This window comes from Tachyglossus aculeatus, chromosome 24, assembly GCF_015852505.1.
Source record: "Tachyglossus aculeatus isolate mTacAcu1 chromosome 24, mTacAcu1.pri, whole genome shotgun sequence".
In the NCBI taxonomy this organism is placed as follows: Eukaryota; Metazoa; Chordata; class Mammalia; order Monotremata; family Tachyglossidae; genus Tachyglossus; species Tachyglossus aculeatus.
The window spans coordinates 7,937,205-7,955,286 of NC_052089.1; the positions used below are offsets into that span (position 1 = coordinate 7,937,205).

The 18,082-nt window shown below is 43.2% G+C and overlaps 1 protein-coding gene across 3 annotated transcripts in view; it reads left to right on the plus strand.

The window, feature by feature from the left end:
* CD47 (CD47 molecule) overlaps positions 1-18,082 on the plus strand; it is a 46,305-nt gene that overhangs the window by 24,601 nt on the left and 3,622 nt on the right. The window contains exons 4-10 of one of the 3 annotated variants that reach the window (XM_038766307.1): positions 318-425; positions 2,692-2,784; positions 8,447-8,539; positions 11,736-11,828; positions 13,999-14,030; positions 16,912-16,936; positions 17,592-17,624. In XM_038766307.1, the coding sequence (XP_038622235.1) occupies positions 318-425; positions 2,692-2,784; positions 8,447-8,539; positions 11,736-11,828; positions 13,999-14,030; positions 16,912-16,936; positions 17,592-17,624 (477 nt within the window). The remainder of the gene's footprint in view (positions 1-317; positions 426-2,691; positions 2,785-8,446; positions 8,540-11,735; positions 11,829-13,998; positions 14,031-16,911; positions 16,937-17,591; positions 17,625-18,082) is intronic. The other 2 variants (XM_038766308.1, XM_038766309.1) reach the window with 2 other exon arrangements.

Sequence of the window (18,082 nt, forward strand, 5' to 3'; positions counted from 1 at the left end):
GATTCCTTTTGTAATTTATTTTTTTGTGTGTGATCTCTATGAGCAATACGGAATCCTTCATCTCCCCCTCACTTAGTAATGGACACAGCAAGCTCTCAGCTAGTTTATTCCCTATCGTAAGGGGCCAATACGGACAACAGTAGCAAAGAGAGGCCAAACATAGAAAATAGGGTAGGCAATCAGTTACTCAGAGAGTAGGACAGCCCGTTGCACATTCTTGATAGATTTCAGCTAGGATCATTTGCTTATATATCTGGCATGTTTTGAAAATAAACTTCAAGAATGATTATGAATAATTATCTCCTTTTTCCTTTAAGCCTTAAAGTATAAAGCCAACTGTCCAAGTGAGAAAACCTTTGGCTTGATTATTTCTGGAATAATCCTCACACTTTTTGTCATTATTGGAGCTGCCCTCTTTATCCCAGGTAAGTCAGTAAACATCTGCATCTTCTTGGTGTGGGTCTTGCGAGAGAGGAACTGTAGTAACTGAAATGAGAGAGTCATTCACTCTGCTTCTTTTCTGACCTCAGTTTACCCTTCTCTTGGTGTCAAAGCCTAAAGGCAGTTTAATGGGGGATGGGTGGTTAGATCTGAAACCCAGGCATCCGTGCCAGACCCGAGCCCCTTCTCTTAGAGAACAGATGGACTCCCGAGTCCCTTTTTTGACTCTCACAGGATCCCCTGGACTCCTCGAAGTGAGAAGATGAGACCCGTGAGCCGGCCTGACTAACTGAGGAAATATTTCTGGGCAATCCTGAGGGAATCCCAGTTTGTCTCCTCCTACCTTGAAGAACAGGAGAGTAGAGGAGAGGAAGAGTCTAATAACTTTCCCTTCAAATGACTCTGGCTTTAGTGCATGCTTTCGCCTGCTTGGTCCATGGAGGACTCAGATTGGCTTCCCCGGCATCCTCCAGGGTCCTCTGTGGCTCATTGAAATCCTCCCTGTTGCTAAGGGAGGCACAAAGGAAGTTTGTTTTAAAAAGACATCGGCCCAGAAGTGCCCGGGGATTGGCTCCTGGTTGATGAGTTCGTCTCAAATCGCCCGGGAGTGGCGTTCCTTTGACGGTCTCGTGGGTTGTGGTGGAGTGCCACTGGAGCCTCATTCAGTGAACCAAAAGGAACCAGACATATGTGATCAGGCTCTTATGGTTAGCATTTGCTGTTGACTGGAAGTGCACGGGTGTTAGGGTTTTTTTTTGCTTTTTGTCTTGTTTTTAAAACAAAGGCTCCACTCGCCACAAATAGCCACCTCTTCTCTCTCTTCTGGGTGAAATTGAATTTGCTGAGGCCTCTCTGTTTGGCTAAACCTGTCAGAATGACCAGGTAGTTTATTTAGGAGAGAAGAAAAGATCATATTGGAATAGAATTGTCATTAACCAGGAAAATCTGCCTTTACAAGTAAATGGGAAATGCAAATTTGAAATTAAAAAAGTAGGACTTCATTTGTTCCGCATGGGACAACCTGATTACCTTGTATCCACACCCAGGCTTAGAACAGTGCTTGGCACATAGTAAGCACTTAACAAATACCATCATTGTTATTTGACTTTTTGTGGAGGAAGCACTTTTAATAAGGTGGGGAAAGAATTACTGTAGGAGTAGATATGTTTCTATCTGTTGGCCTGGAATTAACATTATCAGCCCTTTGGACTTTCAAAGGGGACACTACTAGTCTGCTCTCTCTCAACAGAACCATATTACCCAGTTCCCTAAATGAGTTGTAGGATAGCTAGTTTGGCAGATTGAAAGATTGTGAGTAGGCTTGAGATCAGATTCTCTCATCTCAATTCAATTCTTAAAAAAATTCAGCTTGGGCAGCCAAGCCAGCTGTGGCTACTGAGTTTGTGAGGATGGAGAATTCCCCTAAAACGATTCCTAGAAACATCTGACAGGCCCTTTGTAAAGAATGTAGATAGAACTTTTGGCTTGCCAAATGCTATATGTTGTCTTAATTATTCTCCACTCCCCACAAGGAAGTAGAGTTTGTGTCTTTATGTCGATGAGAAAACTGTGGTTTGACCATGGACAAAGTGATTCATTGGAATAGCCTGAGGCTCGAGCTAAGAGCTGTCTTTACCTCTCTTCTTACTGCCTTATTAATTTATTCTGCCTCTGCCTGCTGAGTATCTGTGGCCCTGAATCTTTACCATCCGAATGTTTGTGTAGGTGGAATTGAATTGAAGACACTGTTCACAAGTAGCACTTGATTTCAATGGACACAGATTATTCTTGTGTACGTTGCTTTACGGGATTGAGATTAATTTACTATCGTGCCAGAACAAGTTTGCAGAGAGAAGGTAGTCTTGCAGTCTGATCCCTATGTCAGGAATCAGCAGCTCGAACTCTGTAAGAGAAGGTGAAACGCCTTCTTTTAGACTTCCCTATCAGTCATATTTATTGAGCACTTACTATGTGCAGAACACTGAATTTAGCGCTTGGAAGAGTGCACTATTACAGAGTTATATTATAACTGAGAACTGCCCCACCATGAGCATATTATTAATATCTCTGAATTTTAATTCTGTGGAGAAACAGCAGCCATCATCTATTTCTTCCCTCCGTTTTTGGATTCTTTGAAATGAAAGCATTCTTCCAAAAAATGTGAAGTGCGTTGAGCTCTTCAGTGGTAGGTGCTGTGTGAAAGTGGCATCCTTTTAATATCAATGCTATTATTATTGTTTTTGTTAACAGGTGAATATTCGATAAAGAATGCTTCCGGGCTGGGTTTAATTGTAGTCCCTACTCTGATGCTAGTACTGTTGCAGTACTGCGTGTTTATGACAGGTGAGGATTCATTCATTTGCTAAAGCATGTAATTTGTTTTTGGTTTTTCTCTTTGTTTTTCCTTTATATTAATGTCACTTTGCTGGAAAAAGGCCTTCATTTGTAATTTGTGTTTGGTTTTTCTTTTTTGTTTTTGTTTTTCCTTTATATTAATGTCACTGTCTTTGCTGGAAAAAGGTCTTCATTTGTCTGTTTCTCGTTAGGACACAAGATATTTCAAGAACATATGAGTAGCAATGTAAGCAAGGCCTAGTGGTAACAGCATGGATTTAGGAGTCAGAGGACGTAGGTTCTAATCCTGGCACTGCCACTTGTCTGCTTTGTGACCTTGAGCAAGTCACTTAACTTCTCTGGGCCTCAGTTACCTCGTTTGTAAAATGGGGACTAAGACTGTGAGCCCCACATGGAACATCTGATTACCTTACTTACTTGTTTAACAAATACTATCATCGTTATTATTATTATGTTATAATAATAATAATTGCATTTATTAAGCGCTTACTATGTGCAAAGCACTGTTCTAAGCGCTGGGGAGGTTACAAGGTGATCAGGTTGTCCCACGGGGGGCTGACAGTCTTAATCCCCATTTTACAGATGAGGGAACTGAGGCCCAGAGAAGTGAAGTGACTTGCCCAAAGTCACACGGCTGACAATTGGCGGAGCCAGGATTTGAACCCATGACCTCTGTCTCCAAAGCCCGTGCTCTTTCCACTGAGCCACGCTGCAAATGCTGAAGTGCCCCCAAGATGAGCAGCACAGGTTTTTAGGATACCTAGGCCATTCAGAAAGGATCATTTCACGTAATGAACTTATTCAGCTGGTGTTTAATGCCTATCAAAAAAATTCCAAATGATTTGCTTTTCTTAAATCACCATTGCCATTATTCTTACTATTGATACTATGAGTATATTTGTTAAGCACTTATTACGTGTCAAACGTTGATCTAAGCACTGGGATAGATACAAGGCAATCAGTTCAGACACAGTCCCTGTCCCACGTGGGGCTCACGGACTAAACAGGAGGGAGAGCAAGCTAATTGAATCCCCATGAGGCGCAGAGAAGTTAAGTTCACTTGCCTAAAGTCACACAGAAGGGGACTGGCAAAGGAAGGATTAGAACCCAAGTCATCTGACTACCAGCCCGGAGCTTTTCCAACTAGGCCATGTTGTTCCTCATCCCTGGCCCCTACATACTGTCTCTCCTCTCTCCAGTCCGTGCTTCATTCCGGTGTCCAGTTCATTTTTCTGGAAAACCGTTCAACCTGAATCGCCCTACTCCTGAAGAACCTCCAGTGGTTGCCCATCCACCTCCTTGTAAAACAGAAACTCTTTTTCAGCTCTCTCTCCTACTCTACCTCGCCGATTTCCTACCGAAACCCAGCCGGCACACTCCGTCTGTCTAACAGCGTACTCTCTGGACCTTGATCTTATCTCTCCCGCCACCGACCCCTCGCCCACGTTTTCCCTCAGGCCTCCCTCCCCCTTCACAGGCAGCGTAGCTTAGTGGCTTGGGAGTCAGAGGTCGTGGCTTCTAATCCCCGCTCCTCCACCTATCAGCTCTGTGACTTTGGGCAAGTCACTTCACTTCTCCGTGCCTCAGTTCCCTCATCTGTAAAATGGGGATCATCATCAGTCGTATTTATTGAGCGCTTACTATGTGCAGAGCACTGTACTAAGCGCTTGGGAAGTACAAATTGGCAACATATAGAGACAGTCCCTACCCAACACTGGGCTCACAGTCTAAAAGGGGGAGACAGAGAACAAAACCAAACATACTAACAAAATAAAATAAATAGAATAGATATGTACAAGTAAAATAAATAAATAAATAAATAGAGTAATAAATATGTACAAACATATATACATATATACAGGTGCTGTGGGGAAGGGAAGGAGGTAAGATGGGGGGGATGGAGAGGGGGATGAGGGGGAGAGGAAGGAAGGGGCTCAGTCTGGGATTAAGTTTCTGAGCCCCACATGGGACATCTGATTACCTTGTATCTACCCCAGCGCTTGGAACAGTGCTTGGCACATATTAAGCAGCTGTGTGACTCTGGGTAAGTCACTTGACTTATCTGTGCCTCAGTTACCTCATCTGTAAATGGGGATTCAGACTGTGAACCCACGGGGGACAACTTTATCTACCCCAGCACTTTGAACAGTGCTCGACACATAGTAAGCGCTTAACAAATGCCATCAGTATTATTATTATTATTAAGCACTTAACAAATACCATCATCATCATCTTCAAAGCCCTCCTTAAATTCATCTATTCATTCATTCAATAGTATTTATTGAGTGCTTACTGTGTGCGAGTCACTATACTGTTTGAAAGAGTACAGTATAACAATAAACAGACACATTCCCTGCCCACAACAAACTTAAATCCCATCCCCAAGAGACCTTCCCTAAGTCCTTTATTTCCCCAATTGGCCCTCGATTCTAAATCATATACACACTTAAACAGCAGCCCCGTAATACTTTGTAAATATCGGTCTGTTCTACCATCCGTAATCTACGTCACCGTCCATCTCCCGCTGCAGACTGTAAGCAAGATTGTGAGATTGTGGGCATCCGCTAACCCCACTGCACTTTCCAAAGCGCCCAGCGCAGCGGTCCGCACACAGCAAGTGCTCAAGAAATGCCAGTCAATCAATCAGTCGTGCTTACTGAGCACTTGCCCTGTGCAGAGCACTTTACTGAGCACTTGGAGGAGCAATCTGAGGGAGTTGGTAGACACGTTCCCTGCCCAAAACGAGAAGCAGCAACATGGCCTAGTGGAAATAGTACAGGTCTGGGAGCCTGGGTTTCAAATCCGGCTCTGCCTCTTTTGACCTTGGGCAAGTCACTTCATTTCTCTGTGCCTCAGTTACCTCATCTGTAAAATGGGGTATAAGACTGTAAGTCCCATGTGGGACAGGGACTGTGTGACTACCCAGGGTTTAGGACACAGTAAGAGCCTAACAAATACCACAGAACAAAACAAAACAAAACCTTTCAGTCTAGAGGGAGCTTGCAGTGACTCGCTGATATATCAACGCCCTACCTACCTAGCTTCTGCCCTACCTCCTTCCCCTCCCCACAGAACTTGTATATATTTGTAGATTTATTACTCTATGTATTTTACTTGTACATATTTACTATTCTATTTATTTTATTAGTGATGTGCATATGCTATAATTCTATTTGTTCTGACGATTTTGACACCTATCTACATGTTTTGTTTTATTGTCTGTCTCCCCCTTCTAGACTGTGAGCCCATTGTTGGGTAGGGACCGTCTCTATATGTTGCCGACTTGTATTTCCCAAGTGCTTAGTACAGTGCTCTGCACACAGTAAGCGCTCAATAAATACGATTGAATGAATGAATGAATATCAAGTGCTTACTGCGTGCAAAGCATGGTAACTTTATGAAGCTAGGACAGCACCTTCATTTAGCTTTTGGGTTCCCCCGCCATCCTTCCTCCCTCACCGCTTTTCACCTTCAGAGGAGTTAGAATGAAGTAAGAGCTCTGTTTTTAAAAATCAGGGACGTCAGTTTCGTTCATTGCCTGCCATCGTTTTGAGCTGGAAGCGTGGACGTCATTTCATCTTTCAGTTGAAAAGGAAAGTCACACATCAGTAAATATAATTTTCAGACGCTTTAGCGAGTGGGAACATCAAGGAAGTGTTTTGCCTGCTTTAATGAAAAGATCTCATTAATCAGACAGTATGAATGTCTGGTTGGAAATGCGGATTGCATTTTCAGTGCAGGTATTGTACTGTAGGGTGTTCACTTCAAACAAACTGGGAAGAATTTCAGGAGAATCGAGATATATGTGTCGTACCCAGAAGCGTGTGTCAGCATGGAAAGCTATGTGCAAGAAGAGAGAAGTAGGCGAACATTGGTATTGCAGTCATGCCTTGTTGAAAAAGAAATGATCTATAAAATAAAAAAAGAAAAGAAAACACAATCCTGCCCGAAGAAGGAAGCTAGTCTCCTTGATGAGGTTGGATCTGGGATTTGGACCCAGTGTCTTGTCTGCAAAGAGTTTGGAACACCCAGACCCCAAAGAATAAAGTCTAATCAAATCTGACTATGGAGCAGCGTGGCCTGCTGGAAAGAGCACAGACTTGGGATTCAGAGGATCCGATCAGCCACATGCCTGCAGCGTGACCTTCGGCAAGTCACTTCACTTCTCCACACTTCAGTGTCCTCATCGGTAAAATGAGGAATTTAATATAAAATGAGGAATTTACTACCTATTCCCCCTCCTTCAGGAGACTGTGGGGCAGGGACTGTGTCTGACCAGATATATCGTATCTACCCCACGGCTCGTACAGGGCTTGGCATTCAGAGTAACACTTAACAAATACCTCAATTGCTATTACTTTGCTATTATTATTATCATTAAGTTATTCTCTGAATAAACTGAGAAGGAGGGCTGGAAAATTATGTCAATCAATAATATTTAATGAGTGCTTACTGTGTGCAGAGCACTGTAGTGAGACATGTTCCCTAAGCCGAATGAGCCTTCAGAAAATAAATGATAGTCTTGGAGGGCAGCCAATGATATTTAGGCACTGTTAGTTGAGAAAGGATAAGAGGGAGGCCTGCTTCTAGTTGAAGTAGTACAACTCCTAGCCTCTTCTTTTTTAAATGGTATTTGTTAAGCACTTACTACATGTCAAACACTGTTTAAGTGCTGGGGCAAGTACAAGTTTAATTAGGTCGGGCACAGTCCCTGTCCCACATGAAGCTCCCGATCTAAATAGGAGGAAGAACAAGTCAAGGACCTGAGGCACAGAGAAGCAAAGTGACTTGCCCAAAGTCGCACAGCAGACAAGTGGTGGAGCTGGGATTAGAACCCAGGTCCTCCGGCTCTCAGGCCCCTGCTCTTTCCTCTAGGCCATACTGCTTCTCATTTTAGGGGCTGGGGAAATGATGCACTAAGAGTTTTTTTCAACCCTGATATACAGGGTTTAGTATCCATTTTCTTGTATCAGTGGAATTTCCTCCATATGAAATTGTGTGGCCTACTGGAAAGAGCACAGCCCTGGGAGTCGGGAGTCCTGGGTTCTAATCCTGGCTTTGCCATTCATCTGCTGTGTGACCTTGGGCAAGTCACAACTTCACTGTGCCACAGTTTCCTTATCTCTAAAATGGGGATTCAGTACCTGTTCCCCCTTCACCTTAGATTGTGAGCCTCATGCGGAGAAAGGACTGTGTTTAATCTACTAATAGCGGCTCTAACCCAATACTTAGTAATAATAATAATAATAATGACATTTATTAAGCACTTACTATGTGCAAAGCACTGTTCTAATCGCTGGGGAGGTTATAAGGTGATCAGGTTGTCCCATGAGGGCTCACAGTCTTAATCCCCATTTTACAGATGAGGTAAGTGAGGAACAGAGAAGTTAAGTGACTTGCCCAAAGTCACACATCTGGCAATTGGTGGAGTCGGGATTTGAACCCATGACCTCTGACTCCAAAGCCCGGGCTCTTTCCACTGAGCCACGCTGCTTCTCAGCCACGCTTGGCACATACTAAGCACTTAATCAATAAGCACAACAGTTATTATTAACGGTCCTGGATGCTGAAGGGGAAAAATAGAGAATTGTTCTTGACTACTATTCTTGCAGCAGCTTTTGTAAACACTTGACTTCTTTTTCTTCTTCAGCTTTTGGGATGACCTCCTTTGCCATTGCAATATTGATCCTGCAGTTAGGTGGCTATATACTTGCTGCTGTTGGATTAAGCCTGTGTGTCATGGGTAAGGAACACGTCTCTATAAACTGAACGGTTAAATTTCATTTCGTTTCATTTGGAGCCCCCAGAGAGTGTCATGCAAACAGTATCACTCGTTTGTTATTTTTTTCCACTGCTCCGTTCCCCCAGCGAGAGCAGGAACCGGGCACTCTGTTGTGAGAATATTTGCCATAGTGGCTCACCTGTGGGTTGGTTTAGCAGCCAAACTGCAGAATCTCTACAGTAGAAGATCTGTTGAAAAAAGCACTTTGAGGCCTTAGGCACAATGTAACTCCACCATCCATTTTGATGGCCTTTCTCTTCTGAACTTTTTCTTCAAATACCTTATTTCATGTCATCTGAACCACTCCCAAGTGTTATACCAACTTGACGTCAGGTTCTCCCAGGTGTTCTGCCAGTATCATAAAAGCCTACGGGTAGGAATTGTGTTTATTTCCGTGCTTTGGACTTCTTGAACTTTTGCTGTTATTTAACATTTATTAAGCAACCGCAGTACTCCAAGAACTCTGCAGAGAATAGAAAAAGTCAAAATGCTTACAGTCTAGGAATTTATATCCTTTCAAGGCAAGTCAGAGCACCTTAAGCAGATAGAAGAGACTATAGCTTAGTTCTGATTCTATGGGGGGAATGTCGATGTTGACTGGCCTTTCTTCACTTATCAACCCAGCAAAACTCAGGGTAGGTTTTTTGGATGCAAATTCACTATATGCTTGAGGATATCTCTGTTTTAGATAGAGAAACCCCAAGATTCAAAATAGTTTCTTAACTCCAGCTTTAATAGATTGGCTCCCCTTGAATTCCAGAACTTCTTGTAACCATCCAGACTTATCAAAGAGCCATTTCTTTACTTATAATTACAAAGGGGAGGTCAGGCACTTAATATTTCTGCCATGTATTCCTTCACATGACCCGTTTGCCTTTCGATTGGCTAGTCTGAGTATGCTTTTGCTTTTTAGTTTTCCTCAAACATCCCTTTTGCTATTATGGAACCAGTAATAACCATTGATATGTCTTTGTGGAATTGTTGAGCCTGAAGTTGGGTTTCTTTGAACAATTGTTGAATTAAAAATCCAGGGGGGTTTCATAAACACCACAAATTAATTTCAGAGAGCTGGCTCTTTTCTAGCAGGACAAACGGCAGGATTCAGCGATCCAAACCTATGGATTTTGACCCCCACTGGCATACCGCTGATACTGGTTTACCGGAAGTGAATCAATCAGTGATATTCAATGAGTGCTTACTGGGTGCAGAGCACTGTACTAAACACCTGGAAGAGTCTAATGCAACAGAATTGGAAGACACGTTCCCTACCCGCAACTAGTTTACAGCCTAGAAGATAAGGGGGGATCCCAAAGGTGACATTTGCCAAGCCCCAATGGGGTCTGGGCATGGGTAGGATTTCACAAAGTTAGGTGAGCAGCCCTGGATTTCCCCGGAAATCTCAGTCACTTGAGAAGTGCAACTGAGAAGCAGTGTGGCCATAGAGCGCTGGCCTGGGTGTCAGAAGGACCTGGGTTCTAACCCCAGCTCTGCCACTTGTCTGCTGTGTGACCCTCGGCAAGTCACTTAACTTCTCTTTACCTCATCTGTAAAATGGAGAAGGAAACTGTAAGTCCCTTTTACAAGATTGACTTGTGTCTATCATGAGAACAGTGCCTGGCACATAGTAAGCCATGAACAAATGCCATTAAAAAAAAATCAGGTTTTCCTTTTGGTTCTCAGATAAGGCAAACATGACCTTCAGCTATCAGATTGTAGTGTAACATTCTCTCCCTCTAGAGTGTAAACTTGCTAGAGAAGAGTGTGTGTAATTCTGTTCTACTCTCTCAAGCAGTTGGTAATAATAATAATAATAATAATGGCATTTATTAAGCATTTACTATGTGCAAAGCACTGTTCTAAAGCACTGGGGAGGTTACAAGCTGATCAGGTTGTCCCACGGGGGGCTCGCAGTCTTAATCCCCATTTTACAGAAGAGGTAACTGAGGCCCAGGGAAGTGAAGTGACTTGCCCAAAGTCACACAGCTGACAATTGGTGGAGCCGGGATTTGAACCCATGACCTCTGACTCCAAAGCCCATGCTCTTTCCACTGAGCCATGCTGCTTCTCCAGCAGTGGTACAGTGTGCTGCACATAGGAAACGCTCAATAAATACCATTGACTGATAGTCCCCAGCTTCTGTTCTCGAGCTGCATAGTCCTCTGACCGTAGGCCTGGACCAAAGCCCCAGCCTCAGGCACAGCAAACAACTGATGGACCTCACTGGAAAGTGGCTCAGAAGTGAGTCTGCAACTTTCTGAACAAGCTCGTCACATCATCAGGCCTGAAAAGAGTACCCAGTCCTACCAGACGTTATTTCAGAAAACTGAAAAGGAAGGGAAGCTAAGTGCCTGTGGCTCTCATTTCTGAGGATGTGACTCCAGACTTATTAAGACGCAATGTTTTCTTGGTGAAGAAAATATCCCACAGATTGCTCTTGACATTCATTCATTCAATCGTATTTATTGAGCACTTACTGTCTAACTGTAGATTTCTGTTGGACACCTACACATTTGGAGACCACGTTAAAGTTTTTGGATGGTTGCAGCATGTATTCAGAGAATTGCAATTTTCTACCAAAGAAAAGATCGACTCCCTAAAAGTTTTAGACTTGAAATAACCAACCCCAGGACGTCAGTACACAGCCACTCCACAACAGGGTTCTGACTTGGGCCTAGCTCTGCATCGCTTGTCAGATTTTCAAAGCTGAGAAACTTATTTTGGGGGAATGTAGTGATCATTATTTTTTTATTCCTGGTAATGGAAAATGTTTATATATGTTTTATTTGGTATTTATGTGAAATTACATCACCTTGAATAATGATGATAATAATAATAATAATGGCATTTATTAAGTGCTTACTATGTGCAAAGCACTGGGGAGGTTACAAGGTGATCAGGTTGTCCCACGTGGGGCTCACAGTCTTCATCTCCATTTTACAGATGAGGTAACTGAGGCTCAGAGAAGTTAAGTGACTTGCCCAAGGTCAAACAGCAGACATGTGGTGTAGCGGGATTCAAACCCATGACCTCTGACTCCAAAGCCCATGCTCTTTCCACTGAGTCACACTGCTTCTCAATTGCTCTGAACTTGAACTTGCTTGAACTTGAACTTGCTCTGCCAAAGTTTATGTCTTGTCATTGTCTTTTTTTTTGACAGTGTGTGCCCCAACCCAAGGTCCTCTTTTGATCTCGGGTCTGGCTATCATTGCCCTGGCAGAGCTGCTTGGCCTCGTTTACATGAAATTTAAAGGTTCGTAATTCTAATTCACTTGCTCTATTCCTTTTTTTTAATCAAAAAGTGATTTTGTCTAATTTGTCAGCTCAGGATAAAGAATTTAGAGGATGGCTTAAAGTCAACGATCAATTCAAAAGTCAACTAATTTAGGTGGTTTATATGTGTGTATATTCATTCATTCATTCATTCATTCATTCAGTCGTATTTATTGAGCATTTACTGTGTGCAGAGCACTGTACTAAGCGCTTGGGAAGTACAAGTCGGCAACATATAGAGACAGTCCCTACCCAATGATGGGCTCACAGTCTAGAAAGGGGAAACAGACAACACAACAAAACATGTAGACAGGTGTCAAAATCGTCAGAACAAACAGAATTAAGGCTATATGCACATCATTAACAAAATAAATAAAATAGTAAATATGTACAAGTAAAATAAATAGAGTAATAAATTTGTACAAATATATACAAGTGCTGTAGGGAGGGGAAGGAGGTAGGGCGGGGAAGATGGGGAGGAGGAGAGGAAGGTGGGGGCTCAGTCTGGGAAGGCCTCCTGGAGGAGGTGAGCTCTCAGTAGGGCTTTGAAGGGAGGAAGAGAGCTAGCTTGGTGGATTTGTGGAGGGAGGGCATTCCAGGCCAGGGGAAGGATGTGGGCCGGGGGTCGACGGCGGGACAGGCGAGAATGAGGCCCAGGGAGAAGCGGAGGGTGCGGGCTGAGCTGGAGAAGGAGTGAAGGGAAGTGAGGTAGAAGGGGGTGAAGTGATGGAGGGCCTTGAAGCCGAGAGTGAGGAGTTTTTGCTTGACATATATGTGTATATACCATCTTTTGCTCACAATCAAGAATAAATATAGGAGAGCAGCGTAGAGCCATCTGACATAGTTGAGGAAGGGGTTTAACAAATCTCATTTTATGGCTTGACTCTAATTGAATGCTAATAATGCTAGAGCAGGAGTCTGCTTCTCTGGGTGTGGATCGTCTACACAGGCTAGAAACGGTCCCCTTCTTCCAGACATCACTTCTGGGGTCACCCAGGTGAGACCAGGGGTGACTCCATTCTTCCCTTATAATGCCTCAAATGGATATAATACTTTTAGTGTCCCAAGCGCTTTCACCTGCTGTATTTCTGCCCTCTCGCTAGCCCTGCCCATCCCCTCAATGAGCACCGCGGCAAGGAGCACTGCACCCCCTTGCCCCTTCTCAACCCCAAGAGCCCTCTCAGGGTTTGCCACCATCCTGGGCAGACCTTTGTTTCCTGTTGCAAGAGGTCAACAACTCAACCCCTTTGCTTCCTGGAAATAGCCAACTTCCCTCCTTCTCCACTGCTTCCTTTTCACCTTTCCATGGGGCCTTGGATTGAATGCACACAAATCTCATCAGGGATTGCCCGTAATGCAGCACAATCTCCCTCTTTCTATTTTAATGTAGGCTGAGCACATGTCTCAAATTTTAGAAGATGCTGTACATATATATATATATATATATATGTATATATATATATATATATATATGTACATGTATGTGTGTAACAATAATAATGTTAAGAATAATAATGGTGCTTGTTAAATGCTTACGGTGTTCCAAGCACTGTTCTAAGCTCTGGGGTAGATACAAGTTAATCAGGTTGAACACAGTCCCTATGACATGGGAAGTCTTAATCACCATTTCATAGATGAGATAACTGAGGCCCAGAGAAGTGAAATGACTTGCCCAAGGTCACCCAGCAGACATGTGGTGGAGCCAGGATTAATACCCAGGTTCTTCTGGCTCCAAGGCCGGTGCTTCTCTATGTGTATGTATGTTTATATAATATATAAAATCTCAAATTTTAGAAGATGCTGTAGCTATATATATGTACATGTGTGTGCATGTGTATGTGTGTATATCTTCTAGATATGAATCTTCTAAAATTTGAGATTCTCCTGGCTTATCAGGAATGGGAATTTGACCTATTCATAGGTCACGTCATCTGTATATGTGAACAAGTGTCCAATCATCCTTGCTGGCTTCACGGGTCCAGCATATTTTGGAGAGGACTTCGAGATTGTAGTCTTTCATCAGGAATTCATCGGTTCCCCCAGTTCTGCCAGATTTTAATACCATCCAGCATCCTGCGCCTTAATTAAGCTTGTCAGAGCGATTCATATTCTCCGCTTCTTTTTTTTTTCCCTCTGTTTAATTATTTCAGCATCAAACCAGAAGCCTCCCCAGCCTCCTAGGGTAAGTTTAAATTTAGGAAATTAATTGAGTGTCTGTTTGATGTCTCATGAGATGGGTAATAGGGAACCCAGCTGTTTTGCAGTATTACTGCCTCACCATTTTTACCATGTTCGTTAGGGAGCTGAAGGCAACCCGATGCAGGCCTGACTTTCCCCTTGGTTGTCGTGGATTAGGAACAGCCTTGAACGGAGATCGGTGGTTTGCATAGCAAGGACAAGGAACTGAGCGGAAAGAATGAAGTGGCAGAAACGTCTCAAAATCTGAATCCTGAAGATGACTTGTCAAAATGAGATCTAAACACGGCCCAATTGAATCAGTCAATAAGTGGTATTTATTGAGCGCTTCCTGTATACAGAGCATTGTACTAAGCACTTGAGAGAGTTTGAGAAACAGAGTTGGGAGACATCTTCCCTGCCCACAGTGAGCTTACTGCCTAGAGGGGGAGAAAGACATTAATATAAATAAATATTGATAGATATGCATGTAAGTGCTGTGGAGCAAATTTCAAATGTCCCAAGGCCATAGATAAAAGTGCATGGAAGACACAGAGCTTAGAACAGTACCTGGCACATAGTAAGCACTTAGCAAATACCATCAAAAAAAAAAGGGAAAGGGAAGGGGGAAAGGGAGCTGGGGGAAAGAGGGCCTACTCAGGGAAGGTCTCTTGGAGGAGCTGTGATCCTAATTAAAGCCTTGAAGATGGTAGAGTGGTGGTCTGTCATATATTCTAATTCTGGCTGTGCCACTTGTCTGTTGTGTGACCTTGGACAAGTCACTTCACTTCTCTGTGCCTCAGTTACCTCATCTGTAAAATGGGGATTGAGACTGTGAGCCCCACATGGGACAGGGACTGTGTCCAACCCTTTTGGCTTGTATCCACTCCAGCGCTTAATACAGCGTGTGGCACATAAAGCTTAACAAATACTAGAATTATTATCATTCTTATTATATGTGGAGGGGGAGAGAGTTCTAGGCTAGAGTGGTGAGGTGGGAAAAGAAAGAGAAACACGAGATTCCTCTCCACATCATAAAAAGTTCCAGTCCCTTGACTTTAAGGCATTCCAACTTCTGTTTCCCTCTTGCTCGTCCACTCTTCTCTATCCCTACATCCTCAGCTTTTTTTTATACAATTTTTTCAGTGGTACTTTTTAAGCGCTTACTATGTGCCAGGCACTGTTCTAAATGTTGGGGTAGATACAAGGTAATCAGGTGGGGCACAGTCCCTGTCCCATATGGGGCTAATAGTCTTCATCCCCATTTTACAGAGAAGGTTACTGAGGCCCAGAGAAGTGAAATGACTTACCCAAGTTCTCACAGCAGGCAGGCAGAGGAGCCGGGAGTAGAACCCAGGCCAGGGCCCGTGCTCTAACCGATAGGCCATGCTGCTTTTGAGCTTGCACTCTTCATCTGCTCGAACTAACCTATTCAACTGCGCATCTCTTGGGTCTCTGATCTCCTCCTCATGCCCTTCCTCTTGTTTGAAATGCCCACCAATATCCCAGACCACAGCTCTCCCCATCTCCAAAGATCCTCTGAAATCCCGCCTCCTCTAGGAGGCTTTCCCTGACTAGTTTATATCCTCAGCACCATTACACCACGTCTTTGTTCACCTCGTAGCACTAACATAAATTTCGACTTGCAGCGTGAAGCAGCCTGGCCTAGTGGAAAGAGCCCGGGCCTGGGATTTAGAGGACCTGGGTTTTCACCCTGGTTCCTCTACTTACCTGTTCTGTGACTTTAGACCAATCACTTCGCTTCCTGTGCCTCAGTTTCATCAACTGCAAAATGGGGATTCAGTTCCGGCTTTCCCTCCTATTTAGACTGTGAGCCCCATTTGGGACAGGGACTGAATAACCTGTGTCTACCCCAGGGCTTAGAACAGTGCTTGATACTTAGTAAGCACTAAGCAAATGCCATAATAACAAAACTAAACAAAGCAAAATTCACTTGCTCTATTATTTAAGCACTTACTCGTCTACTTACCTAGAATTTATTTACTGTCCATCTCCCCTGCTAGAGTCTAAGTTCCCTTCGAGCAGGGATGGTGTCTTTTAACTCTCTTGTACTCTCCCAAGTGGTTTGTACAGTGCTACGCACTCAGGGGCTTAACAAATGCTCTTGATTCTTCGGTTCTGGGAGAAGAAGCAAATTAGGAGACTTGGAATCAAAACTCAAAAATGGGGCTAGAGCCAAGAGGCTTTGGAAATGAGTTGTGGATAGGAACATAGTGGGCTTTGTTTATATAGATCTGATCATTCGTTGCCTATTTTCTACTTCCTCTGGGATGCGGGAAGTTGAGGTTAGCGTTAGCGTCGGGAGGCTAAAGGTATATTATGGAAACCGATAGGCTCAAATGTACACGTCTGCAAGGCTGTTATCATTTCATTTTGACGGCAGTTTGTTTCCGAGGTGGCAGAACCGTATCTTCAAGCCACCATGCCAGGGACTTAAATATTTTCCTTCTTTGTATATTTTGCAGCTGACAGGCTTTCTTTCATGTCCCTCCTTACATTTTGAGGGTCTTTGTCAGGGCCCCCCTCCTGATCCCTAAAATTATCTGTGTGTTTGACTCCTGCTGATGGGTATTTTACTTATACCATTAACAAGTTTTGGGAAGATTGTGGCTTTACTACTCATAGCGAACTAAAATTCGTAACCGGAAAAAGAAATGAGAAGACTGAAGTAAATTACAGGCTCCAACTAAAATCCTTAACTTGTCTTGCCTTGGCTTATTTTCAGAATTTAGACTTGGCTTCTTACTCTAATTTTAACAAAATCATTTTAACTTAAGTAAGCTTAATTATGAAAGGACCTGAAGTAGACACAAAGGATTTTTATTTTATTTTATTTTTATGTCAAACCTATTTTAAATATTTTTCAGAAAGCTGTAGAGGAGCCCCTTAATGGTAGGTGATCATTCTGAATTTATATCATCTGCTTCATACATTACCAGTCCCTGTCCTGGGATGGGGCAGAGGGGGTATGTAGAGGATTCCTGCCAGGCTTTGTGAAGAACCCAGCAAGTTTGACCAATGTCAACTTTCCCCTCTGTTGGGCGAAAGAGATCTCAGGGTGTTACGTTCGGGATGCTCCCGGCTCTAGGAAAAATACGGATTCCCAGGCCTCTTATAGACCATTTGACAGCTTAGAGTCTGAGTCGCATTTCCTTGGGAACTGGGTCCCCATCTATTGATATCTTGGTTCTGAAATCCACCTGACCTATGAACTTCAGGGGCAGAAGTTGAGGCTTTCAGCTCAGAGTAAAGCCAAACCCCCTAGTATCTTCTCCGATACATAAACCGTGGAGTCATATTTCCACCTCAGTTCACCTCTTTAAGGGGAACCTAGCTGTTGGATATATACAGAAGCCAAATACCAGCTATCCTTGGTTGGGGGAGGGTTTCTTGCATTTAAGAAAGAGCCCCAGAAACTAGTCAGTGGTTGCCATAGAAGTTTCAATAGCTGCATGGTATTGCTGCTTTTCATTTATTTATTTATGTGCCATTGATGAGTAATTGCAGAAATGACTAACTGCTTGCCTGGCTTATTACTAATTCTTAGCATTTAAAGAGTCAAAAGGAATGATGAATGATGGTGAGTATTAAATTGCACTGTAACTAAATGCTAGTTAAAACTGGGGAGTGTAAAGATCACTGAGCTCTTCGCCCTCATTCTAGTGAAGGCTAGACTTAGAGAGACACTGTCAAGTCACAGAGGTGTAAAATTCTGGCCTGGTGTATTGAACCCAAATCTTCCTCAACCCAGTTTTCAAAACCTCAAGATAATTTGGGTCCACCCAGTTGGAGGCAAAAGTCAGATTCCGCTGAGTCTGGGAGGAACGAAAGCGTTTTTTTTTTTTAAATCTTGTAGATTGACTGTTTTGTGATGACTACATAAAAATGGTATTTATCTTTTCTCAAGGCCAACAGGGAGTATCTTGACAGTGTCCCTTCGTGTCTGTGGGTCATAGCCTTGAAAATCCCCTGATTATGCAGAGACATGTTGTCTCTACTCTTTCAAGCAGGAACTTTTTTTTATGGTATTCGTTAAGC